This window comes from Thunnus maccoyii, chromosome 5, assembly GCF_910596095.1.
Source record: "Thunnus maccoyii chromosome 5, fThuMac1.1, whole genome shotgun sequence".
NCBI lineage: Eukaryota > Metazoa > Chordata > Actinopteri > Scombriformes > Scombridae > Thunnus > Thunnus maccoyii.
This window is the reverse complement of record NC_056537.1, coordinates 14,801,052-14,820,907: the sequence shown is the minus strand read 5'-3', so window position 1 is coordinate 14,820,907 and position 19,856 is coordinate 14,801,052. Positions and strand designations below refer to the sequence as shown.

Below are 19,856 nucleotides of genomic sequence, written 5' to 3'. Positions count from 1 at the left end.
AAAATATATTCTAAGTGAGAAGAGCTGCTACGGGTTTAAATTTTAAATTGATGAGAATAAGATGAAATGTACAATATATTGACCATGAGTAAACAGTATATGCAGTGTGCAATTAATAATAATAATAATAATAATAATAATAATAATAATAATAAGACAAGTTGTGCTAATGTAACGTGCCATGTTAGATCAAAGATCACAGATGTGCAAATATAAGATTATGGGATTCTACATTAATATAATGTGTAATGTCCATGGGGGGGGTTACAGTCCTTGTCAGTGGGGGTTCTGGGCCTTGTTGATGAGGACAACTGCAAATGGAAAGAAACTGTGGAAACCAGGTTCTCCACACATCTTCCAGCAAAATGCAGCTGAATCAGGTGCTCCTAATTTTGAGGACAGCAGACTTCCAGAGATCAAAAGGGACTGGAGCACACTGATTAATTCACAACCGTTAAAGTAAAGGCTGTGAGTTAATCGGTGTGCTCCAGTTCCCTTTGTTCTCGGGAAGACACTGTTTTTATGGGGTGAGGTTTTGGTCTTGACACGCCTCAGTCTCTTGTTGAAGGGGAACGTTTCAAAAAGTTAATGTGCGGCGTGGGAGGGGTTGGGCATGATCTTACCTGCTCGCCTCAGTGTCCTGGAGGTGTGCAGGTCCTGGAGGGATGGCAGGTTGCAGCCGATCCCCTACTCAGCACATATTTTAGGACATATAAATATCCTCTGCTTGGAATACTAAATTGTGTCTGACATGTTTTTCCCCAAAAGTTTCCACATCACATTTTTTTAAGTTGCATACTGGACCACAATTGCCTTCCAAACTAGTTGCAATCTCACAAATCATGCTCGTAAGCCCACCCATTAAACTTTTCAATAACAAAGAAATTTTCCACTTTCAGTGGAAGAATGTGAAAACAGCCTTATAGTGTCAAACTCTTCTCATGTATCATCCTGAAAGGTGAAGCTCAAACAACCAACCGTAGGAACAAGAAGCAAAACATCTTTTTGAATGGAGGGGGGCTTTAAAATAAAATACCCAGATTCACAGTAGACACCAGTAAGCTATCGAATATCAAACCAACATACAGTAGATACGTCTGCTAAGAATACTAGGCTGTATTCATCATAAACCAATCACTGAGATATTATGATGAAAGACTGAGAGGTCCCAGAACCCCTTTGTAATTAACAATAATAACATACACATAATGCTTTAATGTTAATGAACTCTTGTCCTCTATGTAGTTTAAAAAACAAAAGCAGTGAAGAGTGAGCAGTCAGTTTCTTCTTTCCAGATAACTGCAAATAAGAGTGGAAAAAACAGTACGACTACTACTCGGTATAAATCTAAACTATCTAGAACACGACCTTTGAGTTTATTAGTAGCATTCATAATTCAAAATTGCAATAAAGAGAAACAGAAGCATAATTTTCTTTAGAGCCTAACACACAAACTGTACACTATGTGCTCTTGTTTCTTCTGTAAGCTGTCTGGTTTTCTCTTTAAACCGACCACCTTTCACCTTTGAACGACAGACATCTGACACCTCTGGTTAAAATTCAGCATGCTTCATTTTTCTGATCACTGAAGCTCATTTCTTGTGGGTAGAACTGGATCCACTGAAGATAAGCAAGCTGACTAGTGTGTAAGCAAAAAGAAAGAAACTGTTTAATTTATTTATGAAGGGAAGATGTGACATCCTTCTGGCTGTGTGATCAGAATAACGCTGTGCAGGTAATCCTTGTCCTCTGGATATTAAACCAACTCAAGTGGTTTTTTCCTGTGTCTAGTGATAACTTGTCTGCTGCTTAATCCATTGCAATAATGAACAATAAACTAATCTTGTCAAATCTTAATTATATGTTATTTGCAGCAGAGAAACCAAACTTTCAATGAAGGATGACTGAGGCTGGAACCCCTTTTCATGTCTGCTTTTAAGTGTTAAGAACAACAGAGGCCTCCAAACAAATTGAATGCATTATCTGTCCCCAAAGACCAGACTTCAGCCCTAATGCATGGCCTCTTACCTCATGAGAATACAGTTCTCAGATGTGTGAAAAAGAGGTCTATTGCACCACTTTTGTAATCTCAGGCTTAACCTAGAAGAGGGCCCCTGCTGACCACCACCAGCAACTGCTTTCTGTGTATTTATGTAACGTGTCACCTTCAAGTTTCCATTACAACAGGCCCTCAAGCCAAGATAAGAATGCAGAACCTTCTTTAGTTGTTATCACACTTCACATTCTCTAACAAATAACCAATAATCTACTGGCAGATAGTGAAACTTGGGGCTTTTGTGGCCCTGACACAGTCACCTGCTTAGCCCAGTCAGTAATCCAGCCTTAGGTTTTATGCAGGCAACAGAAACTCCATGAGCTCTCAGTTTGTAGCCTTCAGCTGAGCCCTTTGCCCTTTCTTCTGTGTGTTTCCCTGCATTAAATATCTACAATATCACACAAATGGGATAAATATGAACTATATACATAATAATTATTTTTGTCAACATGACAAATCAATTCAACCAATTAATGTGGCAAATTTAGGCTAATAAATATTATCAAAGCAAATATTTTGTCATATCACACTTCCTGCATTATCGTCTCTGAAAATCAGCAAAAATAAAGTACTTAGTCATCGTGATTTGTCTGATGAGTGACACATTTATTACCAAACATCTGCAAGAAACTTCCTCCTGTGTAGAAATACAGTGACGAAATTCAACTAAACCAACTGACACATAAAACACTCTTTTATTACTAATTTGTTACAAAGTTTGTGATTATGTTTGGGTCTGCTTGAGTTTAACTTTGCAGGTTTTCACACTGCTGTTGTCCCACATGTACAAAAGCTTTTTGTTGGGATAATATGACAACATAGCCAAGATGCCATTAGCTGGCCTTAGATCAAAACTTATATCAAGAGGACTCTCTTTCTTTAAATCGAAGGCATATGTCACTCTTCTGTCTTTGCCATCGGTGATATAAAGCACCCCACATGCTATGAAAGCATTTCCCGCTTTACTTGTGGGGTAGGCAGTGTTAATGACAGACTCCACGGAGAATGTCTCGGGGTTTAGCTTCGCAACCATCGTATTGTCACCTGTGTTTGATGCAAAGATGACCCACAGTCCATTTTCATCCACAGCAAACTTGAAATAAGTCTTTGAGTTGCGGAAAAGATAAGTCAGGTTATTGTATCTGCTGCGTGCCATGATCAGAGTGTTTGTTCTCCTGGTGTTCAGGTTAAATCTGTAAAATAAATTAAAATATCAGGTAAGTTAAAAAGCTGAGTACAGAAGTTTTGGTTAGTCTTATGTTACAGTCACTTACTTTACAAGTCTGTGTGTTCCTGCGTTATGGAAGTAAAAGGACCCCTTGTAAACGACATGGCCGCACCCTTGGTAGAACTTCTTGACATCTATAGTTTTAATGCTTGTGTTTTGAAATGCCGAAATGTTCTTGTGCTCCGTCAAAAGTCGACCTGGGAAAGAAATGTTCATATGTTAAATCCACAACAACTCACAAACCTCTGTGATGGATGGTATACTTGCGGTCGGTGTGTATGTCACCTGAAAAATGCTCGGCCTGCCAGTATCGACCTTCATTCAGCTGGGATGTGTCTGACATCCAGGATCCATAAGTGCTTTGCATTTTGGTGACTTCCTCCGAACATTTTATGCTTTTAATAAAACATTCTAGATAGAATACGTGTTTTAATTAAATATTCAATAGATAAACTGATAGATAGTACATACACATATAATTTCAAGTTTAATTCAAAGTTTTCTCACCGGTTTTTGTCCAGCTGTCATTAGTTGTCACATTCATCTGATTGTCAGTCCAAGGTGGATATGAAGAGTCTAAAATAATAAGATTAAAGCTAATTCACATTTTCTAGTATTAAAAAAATATGATAGTAGTCTACCACTTTTATAAAACCTTTAATTTTCATAATGTGACCGTAATAACAGTCAACATTAGCCTATTACTTGATTTGGACATACAGTAGCCAGTGAATGAGGGTGGATGTTTATTCTGTTTACTGATAAGTGCTGAGCAGTACGCTTTGTTTTTTGTGCAAGGTTGTTATAAATCCGCTGTTAATATATTTTATCGAACCTTGGAATAAAAGAAATCTTAAAATCAGTATATTAAAGATGATGTTACTCAAACCAAATATGGTAGATTTGAAAGTTTCTTACCACTTTTCATGGGTGCGCCAATAACGTTTCTAGTGCTATTAAAGACGTCACTCTTTTGAGTCGATTCTGTAGAAAATGAGTCTGTAGAATCACATAAAACATATAATTTTTACAGATTCTGATGGTGTTTGGTGGAGCATCAGGTACAAGAGACAAATGGATACATTTATATGGTGACATATAATTGAAAACAGTAGTTCCTACCTGTAACTAATGGTATTGGTGCCCCTGTAACAGTCTCTATGATGTTATTATTCAAGGTGTGGCTGTAGTCTGGATGAAATGATGCTGACTCTAAAAAATAAAAAGTAAGGGTTTGATATGTTTTTTATATAAAGTCTGTCAATAAAAAGTGTTTCTGACTCACAGAATGGTTGTTTACCAGACTCTATATTTGTTTTTTCAGTGTCAGCAACATTCAAAGCATCTCTGTCATCATCCGCTGGACGAGGTTTTGGAGACTCTGCAGAAAAGAAAATGAATTCAGCGACAAGAAAAAATTGACACACATTAAATATTGTGAAATCACATTGAAGAGGAACTTGAAGCCTTAAGTTACAAACAGCATTCAATCAAAATAATCAACTACTTTAATATATTGTTGTACACTTCTCTAATTTTAAACTGAAATTTCTCACCAGTTTTGGTCCATCTCTTGTTGTTAGTCACATTTAGATGGGGTGAATGTGAAGAGTCTGAAATAATAACAAGAATAAGAATAATTCACATTTTTCATATGTTAAAGAATCTAATTTTTCGGAGAGTATCCTACCACAATAAAAACCTTTAAAGGAATAGTTGAACATCTCTGGCCGAGAGTTAGATGAGAGGATTGATACAACTCTCATGTCTGCACAGTAAATATGAAGCTGCAGCCTACAGCCAGTTAGCTTAGCTTAACACAAAGACCGGAAATGTGGAGTCAATTATCTCATCTAACTCTCAGCAAGAAAACCAATAAACATTATTCCCAAAAGGTCAAACTATTCCTTTAATATTAACATTAGCCTGTCACCTGATCTGGATTGTGTTTGCAGCCGAGATAACTGGCAAAATAACACCACTAGTAATGTATTTCACTGAATCTTGCAAGAAAAGAAATCTTTAACTCAGCACATTGAGGGTGATGATTCATGATCATGATGGCTGGGTTTTGAGGGAAAAGAAAAACTGCTGAAACTAAATGTGTGGTTTAGACGATACTGACACCAAATACTCTACACATGACAATTTTTTTTACCACTTTTCATGAGTGTACCAATAATGGTTTCGCTGCTAATGAAAGCATCACTGATTTCATCTGCAGAAATTGGGCCTGTAGAGTGAAATGAAACATTATGTATGTTTTAAACTTGTGGTGAGTCGCTTCACAAATAATTCAAAACGCTGTATTTCTTACCTGATAATAATTTTATTGCAGCCTCTGTAACATTCTCTGTGTTGGTTTCATTCAAGGTGTTGTGGCTGTAGTCTTCATGAATTGATGCTGACTCTAGAAAATAAAAATAAAAAAATATATAATCACCTGGCTAGATGCCACTAAATCCTACACACTGCACCTTTAAGAGATGTTATTGTTTTAAAGAAGGTACTAAAATTCTTGCAGAGTACCAAAAATAAGTAACATCAGTAAAAATGTCCATTAAGTTTTTCTGCCGCTCAAATGTTTACTTACCAGTTTCCAAATTTGTGTCGGGAAGTTTCTCAGTGTCAGTAACATTTAAAACATCTCTGGTGTCATGAGCTGGATGTGGTGTTGGTAAAACTATGGAGACAAAGGTGAGATTCAAGTTATTCTAGATATTGAAAAGTGAATTGTTGCAGATGACCAAATGATTAACTGTTGTTTTTATGTTTTCATCTTTCTTCCATATATATCTTCTTTTTCTAGATTCTTGTTTTTATTTTTTATTTCATTATCTTCATGAATGGGTAAACTGTAAATTTAAGTCCTCAAAGTCAGCATGAATTTAAACCTTTTCCCATGTTTTTCTTTTAGTTTATCATTATTGTTAACAATTTCTTTTCTTATTTTAATGTATTATCCTCTGTATTTGTGTTTTGTTGTAATAATTTTCTTGCAAGGACCCCGGGAAGACTAGCAGTCATTAAATTGGCAGCTAATGGGGATCCTAATAAACAATATGACAATAACAATAATTCAAGTAGATAAGTACAGTATGAGGTTAAATTCAAATCTGTGTGTCCAAATATTTCATAAATGAGTCCCAGTGTCTCCTACCTGTTAATATGTTAATTGCCGGATCTGTAACGTTCTCTGTGTTGGTATCATTTGAGGTGTCGTCTTCATGAAATGACTCTGGAAAATAAAACAGAGCTGCTGGGTTTAACATTTTCTTTCATATAATCAAAGTACAGTTTATGTTCTCTACATCCTGCATTCAGCTGAACATTACAGCAGCTGATTTCATCAAGTTTCAACCAGAGAAACGAATCAGTGAAGCCACCGACTGTAATGACTGACGGAGTGAAAACCTGCAAAATCCTCAACAACCACATTGCACATTATTAACAACCACTGACCACTTAAAGATCAGATTTAGGATTTTGTACGAATGCTGAGCTTGGATCATAGCACAAGAAGACTGTACTTCTTTTCACCAGTAATGAAAAGTCTATGCATTTTTATATTAGAGTTACAGTTTATATGGGTCAAATGTTACATGACACATATGTAAAATGGCCTCAGTACAAGAAGAGAAAACTTTTTGGATTTATGTGTTTGTGAAAACCTATCATGACTAAATTCTAATAATAAAATCAAACATTTATACCAACATAATAAGAATGTGTCCTCTTTTATGCATTTTTAATTTCATATCAAAAACGTTTTGCCCTTTGCAAACATAATTGTTATTTCATTTTTATGTCTTAACCCTAATTCTGTGTATTGAAGCACGTCAAGAGTTAATCCCAGTCATGTTTTAACATTCGTTGCTAATATTAACGGTGGAGTGTGAAGAATTTAGTGGCATCTAGTGGAACAGACTTGGCAGGAATGGAATATAATATTCATAAGTAAAATCAGTAAAGATGTCTGTCAATTAGGTTTTTCTGCCGCTCAAATGTTTACTTACCAGTTTCCAAATTTGTGTCTGGAAGTTTCTCAGTGTCAGTAACATTTAAAACATCTCTGGTGTCATGAGCTGGATGTGTTGTTGGTAAAACTATGGAGACAAAGGTGAGATTCAAGTTATTCTAGATATTGAAAAGTGAATTGTTGCAGATGACCAAATGATTAACTGTTGTTTTTATCTTTTCATTTTTCTTCCATATTTATCTTCTTTTTTTAGATTCTTGTTTTTATTTTTTATTTCATTATCTTCATGAATGGGTAAACTGTAAATTTAAGTCCTCAAAGTCAGCATGAATTTAAAACTTTTCCCATGTTTTTCTTTTAGTTTATCATTATTGTTAACAATTTATTTTCTTATTTTAATGTATTATCAATAACACTCTGTATTTGTGTTTTTCGGGAAGACTAGCGGTCATTAAATTGGCAGCTAATGGGGATCCTAATAAAACAATATGACAATAACAATAATTCAAGTAGATAAGTACAGTATGAGGTTAAATTCAAATCTGTGTGTCCAAATATTTCATAAATGAGTCCCAGTGTCTCCTACCTGTTAATATGTTAATCGCCGGATCTGTAACGTTCTCTGTGTTGGTATCATTTGAGGTGTCGTCTTCATGAAATGACTCTGGAAAATAAAACAGAGCTGGGTTTAACATTTTCTTTCATATAATCAAAGTACAGTTTATGTTCTCTACATCCTGCATTCAGCTGAACATTACAGCAGCTGATTTCATCAAGTTTCAACCAGAGAAATGGATCAGTGAAGCCACCGACTGTAATGACTGACGGAGTGAAAACCTGCAAAATCCTTGACAACCACATTGCACATTATTAACAACCACTGACCACTTAAAGATCAGACTTAGGATTTTGTACGAATGCTGAGCTTGGATCAAAGCACAAGGAGATTGTACTTCTTTTCACCAGTTATGAAAAGTCTATGCATTTTTATATTAGTTACAGTTTATATGGGTCAAATGGCCTCAGTACAAGAAGTGTGTTTGTGAAAACCTATCATGACTAAATTCTAATAATAAAATCTAATAATATAATCTCTTTTATGCATTTTTAATTTCATATCAAGAGTTAATCCCAGTCATGTTTTAACATTCGTTGCTAATATTAACGGTGGAGTGTGAAGAATTTAGTGGCATCTAGTGGAACAGACTTGGCAGAAATGGAATATAATATTCATAAGTAACATCAGTAAAGATGTCTGTCAATTAAGTTTTTCTGCCACTCAAATGTTTACTTACCAGTTTCCAAATTTGTGTCTGGAAGTTTCTCAGTGTCAGTAACATTTAAAACATCTCTGGTGTCATGAGCTGGATGTGGTGTCGGTAAAACTATGGAAACAAAGGTGAGATTCAAGTAGATAAGTACAGTATAAAGTTAAACTCAAATCTGTGTGTCCAAACATTTCATAAATGAGTTCCAGTGTCTCCTACCTGTTAATATGTTAATTGATGCCTCTGTAACATTCTCTGTGTTGGTTTCAGTCAAAGTGTCATTGCTGTAGTCTGGAGGAGGTGATACCAACTCTGTCGGAAATAACACAGAATAGGAAATACCATAAATATATACTTAGTCAGGTTGTAGCCAAACAGTCACATTCACATGTATTACACAAGTTTATGAGATTAAATGAAATAAAATCATTAATGAGGTCTGTCAGTGAATTCTGCCACTCAAAATAATTGCTAACCAGATTTCGTATTTGTGTCTAAAAGCTAAAGTAATGATACATGAATTCATGACAGTATATACAATATGACAGTTTCTTACCTCTTTTCATGGGTGTATCAGTAATGTTTCTGCTGCCATTGAAGACATCACTGTTTTGAGTCAGATCTGGAGAAAGTGGAGCTGTAGAATAAAACAAGACATTTATGTAACACTTACAGCTTACTTTTACTTATAATTCAAAACACAAAATGTCCTACCTGTTAATGATTTTATTGGTTTGTCTGTAACATTGTCCATGTTGGTATCATTCAAGATGTTGTGGCTGTAGTCTGGATGAAAGGATACTGAGTCCACTAAATAAAAAGTACATTTTGTGGTTTTAATAATACACTCTAGATCAAATCAGTATTTGAATGAATTATTCGATAGATAGAATATATACTGTATATATAGAAAGAGATCGATATATAGATATAGATATGGATAGATTATTTTCTCACCAGTTGTTGTCCAGCGCTCATTGGTCGTCACATTCATCAGATTGTTGGTCTGAGGTGGATATGAAGAGTCTAAAGTAGTAGATATAAAGCCGATTCACAATTTCTCATAGTTGTGTTTATGTTCATATTTATATTTAACAAAAACTAAATATGGTACACATATATATAAATATGTTTCTTACCACTTTTCATGGACGTATCATTAATATTTCCACTGCTATTAAAAGCGTCACTCTTTTGAGTCAGATCTGTAGAGAATGGGGATCTGGTGAACTCAAAAGCTAAACTAAAGATACATGTGAATATGTCAAAACTGAATCATGTTTTTTTTTTCGTATTATCAAAGTTAGATCTGAAAATAAAGTCTTCCTGTCACTCTAAATGGCGGCTTACCCGATTCTATATTTGTGTCTAAAAGTTTCTTGGAGTACGTAACATTCAAGACGCTTCTGGCATCATCAGCTGGACGAGGTGTTGAAGATTCTGCAGAGAAGAAGATTAATTCAACAACCAGATATATAATACTGAAGATAAACTTGAGGCCATAACATAAACAACATATACAGTAATAAAAATCATGAACTCATGTCATTACTGTAATGAATATCTTAATTCTGAATGATTTCCTACCAGTCTCGTTACTTGACCAGCTGCTGATGTTTCTGGTTTCATTGACGGCCTCTCTGGTCAGGAAAGGAGATGAATCTAAATATGTAAAATCAGAGTAGAAACATATCATGTCATCATGTTCATATTAATCATAATAATTAGAGATTTGATTTAGATTTGATGAACAAACTAAGATCCTTTTATGTTGAAAAAGAGACAATAGTTAACTATTAAAATGATGCTATCGATCAGATATAGTGTCTGTGGTCAAAGTTGATCAGTGTTGGCTGCAGTGAATTGACCACAGTGACCAGTGTATGAGAGAAGGAAACAGTTTATTTTGCCATTTTTTGGCAAAACAATGAATGTTTGGCCCAAACTGAGCACACTGATGGACATCAGAGAAGTAGATTATAGTAAAAGAGTAGTTTAAAAAGGTTATGTGGATGTTTTAACACTTTTTGATACTATAGGACACTATTGGATAATATTAACAGACATTTTTAGCTGACCACAACTGCCGCTCTCTGAGAGGGATTAATTAAACTATGAACTTTTTTAACCATATTACAACATCTAGAATGTTTGATACTAATTTCATGGGAATTTCATGTTATTTTAGTCTTTTTTCTGTCCTTCACCAGTTTTTTCATTCTGGTGAATGTTCGTACCCGTCAACATGTTGGTTTGATGGGTGTGTTCTCTGCTGGTGTTGGTTCTTGTTTTCTCAGGGCACCGAGCAGGACCAGGTGGACCGGGTGGGCCAGGTGGACCCCTTGGACCAGGAGGACCTTGAAATATACATATACAACAACTACAAGTCAAAACTGACCTACTGAACAATACTGCTGATCAATCACATTGGCTTTTTCATCTAATAAAAAAATAAAAAGAGCTGTTTCATTTATGAAATCATACTATTCAATATCATCTCAGAGCTGGAGGCTATCAAGTCTTTAAAATCAAGACAGCTTAGTATGAGTGTGTTTAGCACATTTCATGGAAGTGGAAATTGTGGCCTGATGATGGTGAAACGGTCATGAGATCACCACAAGTTTATCCTCTTGAGAACATGAATACTCACAGCTGATTTCATGGTCACCATTCGTTTTTGAGATAGTACCTACCTTGACCTGATGGTGGCACAAGACAAAAGGTCGGGGGGGGGGGGGGGGGGGGTCACTATATCATGGGTATCCTTGAATATCTACACCAAATTTAGTGGCAATCGGAGCATTATTTGTCAACATTTCTTGCTCTGAAATCTTGGATGGACTGATCAATCGACCAACCATAAACAACCAGATGTGGTGACAAAACCAGCAGACATCACTTCAAACACAGCACGTACAGTGGTGAATTTTAATGATAATGAAACACACAAAAATGGAACACACATTTTGTAACATTAGTTTGTCAGATTGAATCTTGAAGTGAATATTGAATCATCCATATCAGGGTCAAGTACGCTGTCATCACTCACCCTCAATGAAAATGTCATTGCAGGTCTCGCCTTTCAGTCGTAGAGCCCCTGGGTCTCCTTTAGGTCCTGGTTCTCCTTTTTCACCAGGGTGTCCTACACATTGACAGGTGTCATATTAATTTAAACCACTGAGATTAAAATAGAAATAATGAGATAATCATGAGATCATTTTACAACTGTAAACCTGTCAACAGATGATCTTAGATTTTTTTTTAAACATGAACTATTTCCTCTAAATACAGCCAAGTCAATCCATCAAGAGGCACTGAAATGTTCCAGTTACTGAGTTAAAGATAAAAAACATCAAAAAGGTTCAAACTACAGCAACATACAGCAAGATTCAAGCATAATCATTTCAGTAAACAATTTCCAACAATACCACATATTGCTAGTGTGGTGGCTATAGACAAAGTGTCTCTTAGACAACGAGTGGGATGCTCATGTTATGTAACGACTGTTGAACAATGAAAGACTGTTTGAAACTTGTCACTGAAACTTGTCTGAGTGTTTCCTCTGGAGCACATTTCTACACAGGGTATACAGATCTCTCACCTCTTTTTCCTCGTCTGCCCGGTGGTCCTGGTGAACCAGCTCTACCAGGCAAACCTAACATGCAAAAACATTGTGACTGTAAGTAACAAACTGAGCTCTGTTTAAGTAACTGATGTAGTCAATTAAAATGTCTGTTGTTGTTTTTTACCTGGAGGTCCAGGTGGGCCTGGGAAATAAATAAATAAATAATTTCACATAAAGCAAATACAGTATAAGCACCAGTTACCGTCACACGCACAGTGTTGGAACAAGTAATATTAATAAAACTTACCTGTTAAACAAATTCCTCTGGAGCTATTACACAGATCTACAAAGGCTTTAACCTGAAATAAAGAAAAACAGAGAGAAACAGTAGGTGAAGTCAGTGTTGATTGTGAGTACACCTGGACAAACTGTCTGCACAAGTCACGTTTTGGTCTTTCAATCACTTGAAAACAAATATGTTTGCTGTTATTGTGACAAGGAGCACTTGTCTTAGCCAGCAGAGCACATCTAAAGAGAGGAGATGATATATTACTTACATTTTACATATCATTTCTATTATTAGTAATAAATATTAATAATTACAAAGTGACATTAATGAGGGAAATCCATATTTAGAGTTATTGAAATGATCTGAGGCAGTCAAGAGGGTAAAAAAATTTAAAAAGCTTTTAAATATTTCATGGCTACTTAGTCATAGTTAAAAACATTCCTACTTGTTTCAGCCATTTAGGCCTTCATCATTGGCAATCAATACATTACATTAAAGGCTTTTTAAAATTTTTACCCACTTGAGTGCCTCAGATCTTTTCAATAACTCTAAACTAGTAGGATCCCTGAACCGAAGAGCACCAGAGGGATATCTTTCTACACCCAAGCAGCCCTCCATGCATCTCTTTTTTGACTGGAAATCAATATTTGTCAAGCTAACAATGAAAGTATATTTTATGTTAAGTCTACTGGTGAGATACTTCAGTATCACAATATATGCTGTCCTCCCTGTGGCAGCGCCCTCTGAAGGAAGGTCAGTTCCCAGAGGATGGGCGTACAGTCGAGGGAGGAGCAGGTAAACATTCACGCTCCACTGCCAAAAGCATTTATCCAGGAAACACTCAAAAGGAAAGACAGACTGCTTTGCTCTTAATCACTGCAACAGACTCTTTGGATTCTTTGGATCACATCCACATGCTTCTTATCCCAAAGGGGAAAAGAGAGGAACTGTTTCTATTTAAGATGACGGCAGAAATACTGTTCATTCTTCCCCTGTTCTCTCTCATAGGAATCTGTCATTCATAAATCTCATGCTTTATATTCTCACAGTACAGTAAACAGCCTGCAACATTCACACTTTTATTTAAAGAATCTTACAGGGACCATGGAGTATGTCATCAGCATCAGCATATCCTTCTCGTCTTTGTCAAGGCTTTGTTTTGGAGCTCCACTGTGGCTCCTTCTGCTGCGGTCGAGCGCCTTCAGCTGTCCGGCCTCTCCAGGCTCCGTGCGCAGGAATCCTGTCTGCAGCCTGCAGCTCTGTGCCAGCGCCTGCATCTGGGCGTCCAGCCTGACCACTTCCTCCGTCAGCTCCTTGTGTCGAAACAGCAGAAACACCACACCTGCCGAGCTCAGGAGCAGCAGCACACACACCCCTGCCAGCAGCGCTTTCAACGCAAGACAAACTCCGCTCCTCTCCTTCATGTTTCAACACTGTCGCCTGCTCCACCGCTGCAGAGTTGATCTGCGCTCTGAAATTCACAAGCACATACAGCACATATCTGAATACCTGCCAACAGACGACACGTCAGTGGGAAATTACGCTCAAGCTGTCGGAGAGAAATAAACATGTCAACATGCATCTGGGAAACAGCTCAATTCTGTAGGGTTGCTTGATTTAGAAGCAGCAAGTGGACATATTTCCATAATGACACATTCTGCAGACAGTGTGGTGCTTCACATCATTCTGGTGCCTTTTTTCTCTCAATACTGTCACCAGTCCGTCCCACACAAAATTACATGGAAGTGGAACAAATAAGTTGTGAACAAGGGGAACATTCTTTGGATTTATAAAGGAGCTTTCAGAAGCAGTGAGAGCGTGGGGATACGTATGTCAGTGTCAAAATCTCCCTTTTATAAACGGGTTTTCTTTTATCTCAATACACAGCTCCAAACATAGATTCTTTTGCTCCACTTTGCAAGTGACAAGTAACAAGTTTCTTCAATTACAAAAAGTTCTAATTATCCAGTTTAGTTTCTTCTACAATAAGGAAATAAGATTCTTCAGCCAACATGGCATGAAAGCCTCCACACAAACTCCTAAAAAGGCCAATATCTTGATCAAGAGCATACCAGCTATTCATTGAGCTTGAAGGACATTTCATTATAAGCACACAACCTCTGCACGAACTCTATTCTCCCTTTTTAATTTTTCTTCCATGCTTTTCTTACTTTCAGTGATGCACAGTCTAATTGTGTGGGCAGAATTTTTTTTTAATTAAAATGATGAACGATTACAGATTATATTTTCTCACTCCCTTGTTCCTCCTTTTGAGTTGCTGGGTAAATCCCTGCTCTCTTTGACATGGGTCAGTCTGACCCAGCTAATTAATTTCCCCTTGAAAAGCCTCCTCGGTTGAAGAATGGGACAGTGGGGTTTCTTTTTTTTTTTGAACAAAGCTAAATGTGAGGTCAGCCACTCTGGAGAAAAAAATGATACAGACAAAAAGTGATGAAAGACCTTCAGTTTTTGCATTCCTATGAATAAAAACAGTTGTTTTTTTTTTGCTTCTTTTTGAAGCAGCTTTGTGCTTTAGACGTGCACTGTTGTCCAGCCTGTTCAGGGTGTTCTGCTATGTAATGGTACTTGTAAGTGTTCCTAAGCAACTAGTAAAGTAAAGGCTCAACCAAGGATTTAGAAACACTTGAATCACTGTGATTAATTTGGCAGAAGAATGCTGATCATCTTTAAAACCAGAAGAGGAAGCACTGCGGGTCGTCAAACTGCTCTCTAGCTTAACCAGAGGAGTCAAGGACCAGAGAAGTAAGTATCGTTCTTTAATCGTTTCTATATGAAGAATTTAAAATGGCTGCTTTCATGTTTTAAACGCGTTAAACAAATCTAAATAAACATTTTCTACAAATATATTCTACAAATATATTTCTACAAATTATACTATATATATATTATTGGTTAAGATGTTCAGCTTTTATGAGGGGAAAGTATCATATTATAATTTCTTCTGATTGATGAAATAAGTTCATGAAGTCCATCATCTCAGATTTTAGGGTTAGAAGTGATGATATCACAAGATAAACCTCAAGCAAAGCGCACAACTTTGAGGGGTTTTTTTTCAGTTTTGCACCGTTATTTCTAAACTTGAATTCATATTTACCTTAATTACCCTTTTTACTTTTGTTTCAAAACTCTGATTCCATCAATATGCTCATCTTTTCTGATTTTGAACTGATCACACTCATTTCAATCCACTGTGATCCACTTTTTAAAAGATGTTTTTAAAAGATGCTGTAACTCAAAAGTATACAAAGTCAAGGGGGGCAGAATACAGAAATGGTTTGGGTATCTGTCTATAACTGACTATAGATTTGAAATATAATACCTAGCTCATCATAAAGCTTTGCGTGGGTGTGGTTTTATTGTGTTACATCCCAACACTCAAGGACAAGAGCATTACAAGGGATGAAAACGAAGGCTGTCCAGAGATTAAGCTTCTTCTTGTTGTGTTTTGACTAATAGATAAGCTTGTTTTGTCTGTTGGTTAGAGACAGACGTTTTATGAGCATGCATCAAACTCTCTGCAGGCAGAAGACACAGTGAGCCTGCTCAGGCGTGCATGTGTGCGTGTGTACGTATACCTGGCTGGAGTTGTGAAAAAGATGCTGCCGCTGGAGACACTCACCATCTGCCCCATGAAACTTGATACAATGTTTGAAGCTATCATTCTTCTTCTTCTGCTGCTGCTGGCTCTGCTCCTCACCGCCTGGAGCAGAACAAAGCGCTCACACATACCAGGTAAGAGAATTCAGCTGCTGTTCCTTCAAATAACTTGTATAGATTGAGCCTCATGTGCAGGTGACTGTGGGTACAAGTAGATAACAGAGACATATATGTTTTATATGTTTGTGCATCACATTACTGATTAAATGACACAATATTTTACTGATTGAATGTTTTTCCTTAAAGCATCATAGTCAGCTTCAGAGTATTGTCCCTGAAGATGAACTCATGTGTTGCTTTAAGTAGTTTATCATCTTTCCTGTCTGCCAGGTCCTTCCTTCTTGGCAGGACTCGGTCCGATTCTCTCCTACGGCAGGTTCATCTGGATGGGGATAGGAACGGCGAGCAACTACTACAACAACAAATACGGCAGCATGGTTCGCGTCTGGGTTAATGGCGAGGAGACCCTCATTCTCAGCAAGCAAGTCCTTGTGAGATAAAACAGTTCATACAGTCCCACAAATCTGTAATCCGACAAAGTCAGAGCCCGGCTTCTCTTTCAGGTCCTCTTCAGTGTACCATGTTCTGAGGAGCGTCAACTACACAGCCAGATTTGGGAGCAAAAAGGGGCTGGAGTGTATTGGGATGGAAGGGAGGGGTATTATTTTCAACAGTGATGTGCCACTCTGGAAAAAAGTGAGGACATATTTTTCTAAAGGTGAGAAATTCTCCTCCTTTTCTACACATGTTCACATATTAAAGAAAATCAGATTAAAGTCTGGCGATAACTGAAACGCCGCTTCGTGGTAATTGAATTACTGTGGATGTTTCACAGCTCTGACAGGCCCTGGCCTCCAGAGGACAGCGGCAGTCTGCGTGAGCTCCACAACCAAACACCTGGACAGCCTGCAGGAGATGACCGACCCCTCCGGACATGTGGACGTTCTCAATCTGCTGAGAGCCATAGTGGTGGACATCTCCAACAGGTTATTCCTCAGGGTGCCTCTCAATGGTCAGCTGCATGTTCACTATCTGTATATCCTGTACTTAAACTGTGTATTTTCTCCCAGTAAAAAAAAAATATCCCAGTTCTTGTCCTGAAGCCTGTAGCTCCTGACTTTATTTCTTCATAACTCAGAGAAGGACTTGCTGGTGAAAATCCAAAACTACTATGAGACCTGGCAAACAGTTATAATTAAGCCTGATATATTTTTCAAAGTCGGATGGCTGTACAACAAGCATAAAAGAGCAGCGTAAGGTCCTCACACACACAACAGTAACATCTCAACATCTGGCTTGTGATTTCTTCAATCTAATCTTTGTGTTGTTGTTTGCGCCATCAGCCAAGAGCTACAAGATGTAATGGAACACCTTCTTGAAATTAAAAGAAAGAAAATTAATGAATCAGAGAAGCTGGATGACGAACGTGACTTTGCAACGGAGCTGATCTTTTCCCAGGTCCATCTCTTTTAAACGCCTGTGACACAGCATTAATGCACTAATGATATTATATGTTCGCTGCACTCTGATTACCTCCGTTCGCCCGTCTAACAGAACCATGGAGAGCTCTCAGCAGATAACGTCAGGCAGTGCGTGCTGGAGATGGTAATCGCAGGACCTGACACGCTTTCCGTCAGCCTCTTCTTCATGCTGATGCTGCTGAGACAGAGGCCAGATGTAGAGCTGAGAATAGTGGAGGAGATGAACTCTGTCGTGAGTAAGTGCTTCCGTGCTTTGTTAATTTCAGTTTCTCTCCATGGCAACTAAAAATCAAACTATTTGATTGATCTAAGGATGCTCCATTTTTAATTTCCAGGTGAAAAAGGAGCAGAAAATGTTAATTATCAAAGCTTGAAAGTGCTGGAGAGTTTCATCAACGAGTGTCTGAGGTTTCATCCTGTGGTTGATTTCACAATGCGTAAAGCTCTAGAAGATGACAACATCGGAGGCACAAACATTAAAAAAGGCACCAACATCATTCTCAACATCGGTCGTATGCATAAGACTGAATTCTTCCCAAATCCTAAAGAATTTTGCCTGAAGAACTTTGATAAAACAGTAAGTTAACTTAAGGCTGTGCAACAATATGTGGCTCTGACAAAAGAAAAAAAAAAAAACTCCTTTATCTCCTCTGTCTGGCAGGTGCCCAACCGTTTCTTCCAGCCCTTTGGCTGCGGGCCTCGTTCCTGCGTGGGCAGACATATCGCAATGGTGATGATGAAGGCCATCTTGGTCACTCTGCTGTCTCGTTACACCGTGTGCCCTTGCCGAGGCAGCACCCTCAGCAGCATCAAGCAGACCAACAACCTGTCACGGCAGCCAATGAAGGACGATCACAGCCTGGCCATGCGCTTCATCCCTCGAACGACACCACCTCAACACACTCAAATGTGAGACATAACAGCACCGTTACACTGAGGATGAAAACTACAACTGTTTCGCTGAAGACCTGCTACTCCCTGGACAAGATGAAAGTGTGCAAAAAATATAAATCCTAGCACTTAGGGTTATTATATATCAAAAATATTTAGAGCAATTAAATGGTAAATTTGTGGTCAGAAAAGAAATTATGCTTACGTTGACATAACTGACCTTTAACTAATACAGTTGGAGGTTTCAGAGCAGTGCAAGAGTGGATTTCTGACCCATGTGGCGCAGTATGGAAAGCCAGGGAGGACATGGTTAAAGGTTTTGTTTTGCTGTCTTGAGGTCACAAAATATACAAAACAAAAAGACCAGAAATATGTGCATGTCTCAGTGTAGTGACAAACTGTTCGAAACAAACTCTTACATGATTTAGTGGTTCATGTTAAAGATGCCTTGCGGAGTTTCCTTGTAAACAAACAAAAGTTATGTTTATATTGGGTGTTACTCACCAAAACATTATGTGTATCCTTGAGGCCAAACAAACACTTTGAATGCACTTTTCTCCTCATAAAACATTTGTAGCAACAATTTTTTAAGTATTCTAAGTCCTGCCTTGTTTACAATGGTTTGTTAGCTTGCAGTAAACTGTTTATTGGCTGCAGGCATTTGCATGTGTGTCCTCTTGACGGCGTGTACGATGAAAACAGACAAAACAGGGACACACACAGCGCTACTAGAGGTCAGAAACTCCACAGGGTAGTTTTAATTAACCCTGCTAATGAAGACACTACTATCATGTTATATCTCTTACTAAATATTAAGTAACACTATGGTACAGTGAGTAGTGTTAGTAAACATCACGCTGTAATTTCAGCACACACTGGAAGGTATGAAATATTAGCTACATGCACATCTTTTCTTCTTATTTCTAATTGGGCTCTGATAGATGTGAATGGAAATGTGGATTATGCAGAAGGGGGCATCAAATCGGTAAAATGTTACTAATATTTTTGATATTTGCTGTCTTCTTAATGCTTATTCAATACATATTTAAAATATTTTCATGTAGCAAATATTAAATGTAGACCTGTATGAGAGGAAAAGGTAGTATGATGCAAAAGCACATAGTTTAGCCAATCCTTTACAACTCAGCTGCTCTAAACATTTGGCTGCTATTCAGCTTTTTAATCCTTTTTTTGCCCTCCTATTTCTTCATTTTCTTCACCTCCCATGTCCCTTATATATTCTATTTTTCACTCTACATATCTACACTGACATATTGTGTATAGTGTCCGTTCTTTGCAACATCTTTCTGTGATATATATTGTTATATGTTCTGTTTCTGTTGACTAAATAAAAAAAACATGAGAAGAGAAAAACATCAAAAAATTATTCTCTTTATCATCATTATGTTTTCTTTGCTTCT

At 37.4% G+C, this 19,856-nt stretch overlaps 3 protein-coding genes across 7 annotated transcripts; 1 reads left to right on the top strand and 2 right to left on the bottom strand.

The window, feature by feature from the left end:
* Window positions 1-2,645: 2,645 nt before the first annotated feature.
* Window positions 2,646-9,741, bottom strand: LOC121897207 (olfactomedin-like protein 2A). Of its 4 annotated transcripts, XM_042411580.1 has the most exons (19): window positions 9,671-9,741; window positions 9,489-9,557; window positions 9,246-9,341; window positions 9,088-9,168; window positions 8,751-8,843; window positions 8,559-8,648; window positions 7,850-7,927; window positions 7,301-7,390; window positions 6,445-6,522; window positions 5,878-5,967; window positions 5,602-5,694; window positions 4,841-4,897; window positions 4,585-4,665; window positions 4,407-4,496; window positions 4,203-4,283; window positions 3,792-3,860; window positions 3,570-3,695; window positions 3,331-3,481; window positions 2,646-3,249 (listed from the first exon to the last, which is right to left on the bottom strand). In XM_042411580.1, exons 1-19 carry the CDS (start codon window positions 9,678-9,680, stop codon window positions 2,781-2,783), a joined length of 1,992 nt encoding a protein of 663 aa, XP_042267514.1. In that variant the 5' UTR covers window positions 9,681-9,741; the 3' UTR covers window positions 2,646-2,780. The 4 variants fall into 4 exon arrangements, with proteins under 4 accessions (XP_042267514.1, XP_042267515.1, XP_042267516.1 ...); XM_042411581.1 differs by lacking the exon at window positions 9,246-9,341; XM_042411582.1 differs by lacking the exons at window positions 5,878-5,967; window positions 6,445-6,522.
* Window positions 9,742-9,834: 93 nt separating this feature from the next.
* LOC121897330 (gliomedin-like) lies at window positions 9,835-14,578 on the bottom strand. The gene is made up of 8 exons (XM_042411735.1): window positions 13,483-14,578; window positions 12,404-12,455; window positions 12,281-12,298; window positions 12,133-12,186; window positions 11,581-11,673; window positions 10,769-10,888; window positions 10,119-10,193; window positions 9,835-9,971 (listed from the first exon to the last, which is right to left on the bottom strand). Exons 1-8 carry the CDS (start codon window positions 13,807-13,809, stop codon window positions 9,835-9,837), a joined length of 876 nt encoding a protein of 291 aa, XP_042267669.1. The 5' UTR covers window positions 13,810-14,578.
* LOC121897215 (aromatase) lies at window positions 14,573-19,793 on the top strand. Of its 2 annotated transcripts, none has more exons than XM_042411597.1 (10): window positions 14,573-15,148; window positions 16,116-16,138; window positions 16,394-16,544; window positions 16,627-16,781; window positions 16,899-17,075; window positions 17,202-17,316; window positions 17,407-17,521; window positions 17,618-17,780; window positions 17,880-18,121; window positions 18,206-19,793. In XM_042411597.1, exons 3-10 carry the CDS (start codon window positions 16,450-16,452, stop codon window positions 18,455-18,457), a joined length of 1,314 nt encoding a protein of 437 aa, XP_042267531.1. In that variant the 5' UTR covers window positions 14,573-15,148; window positions 16,116-16,138; window positions 16,394-16,449; the 3' UTR covers window positions 18,458-19,793. The 2 variants fall into 2 exon arrangements, with proteins under 2 accessions (XP_042267531.1, XP_042267530.1); XM_042411596.1 differs by having other exon boundaries at window positions 15,928-16,138.
* The last annotated feature ends 63 nt before the right edge of the window (window positions 19,794-19,856 follow it).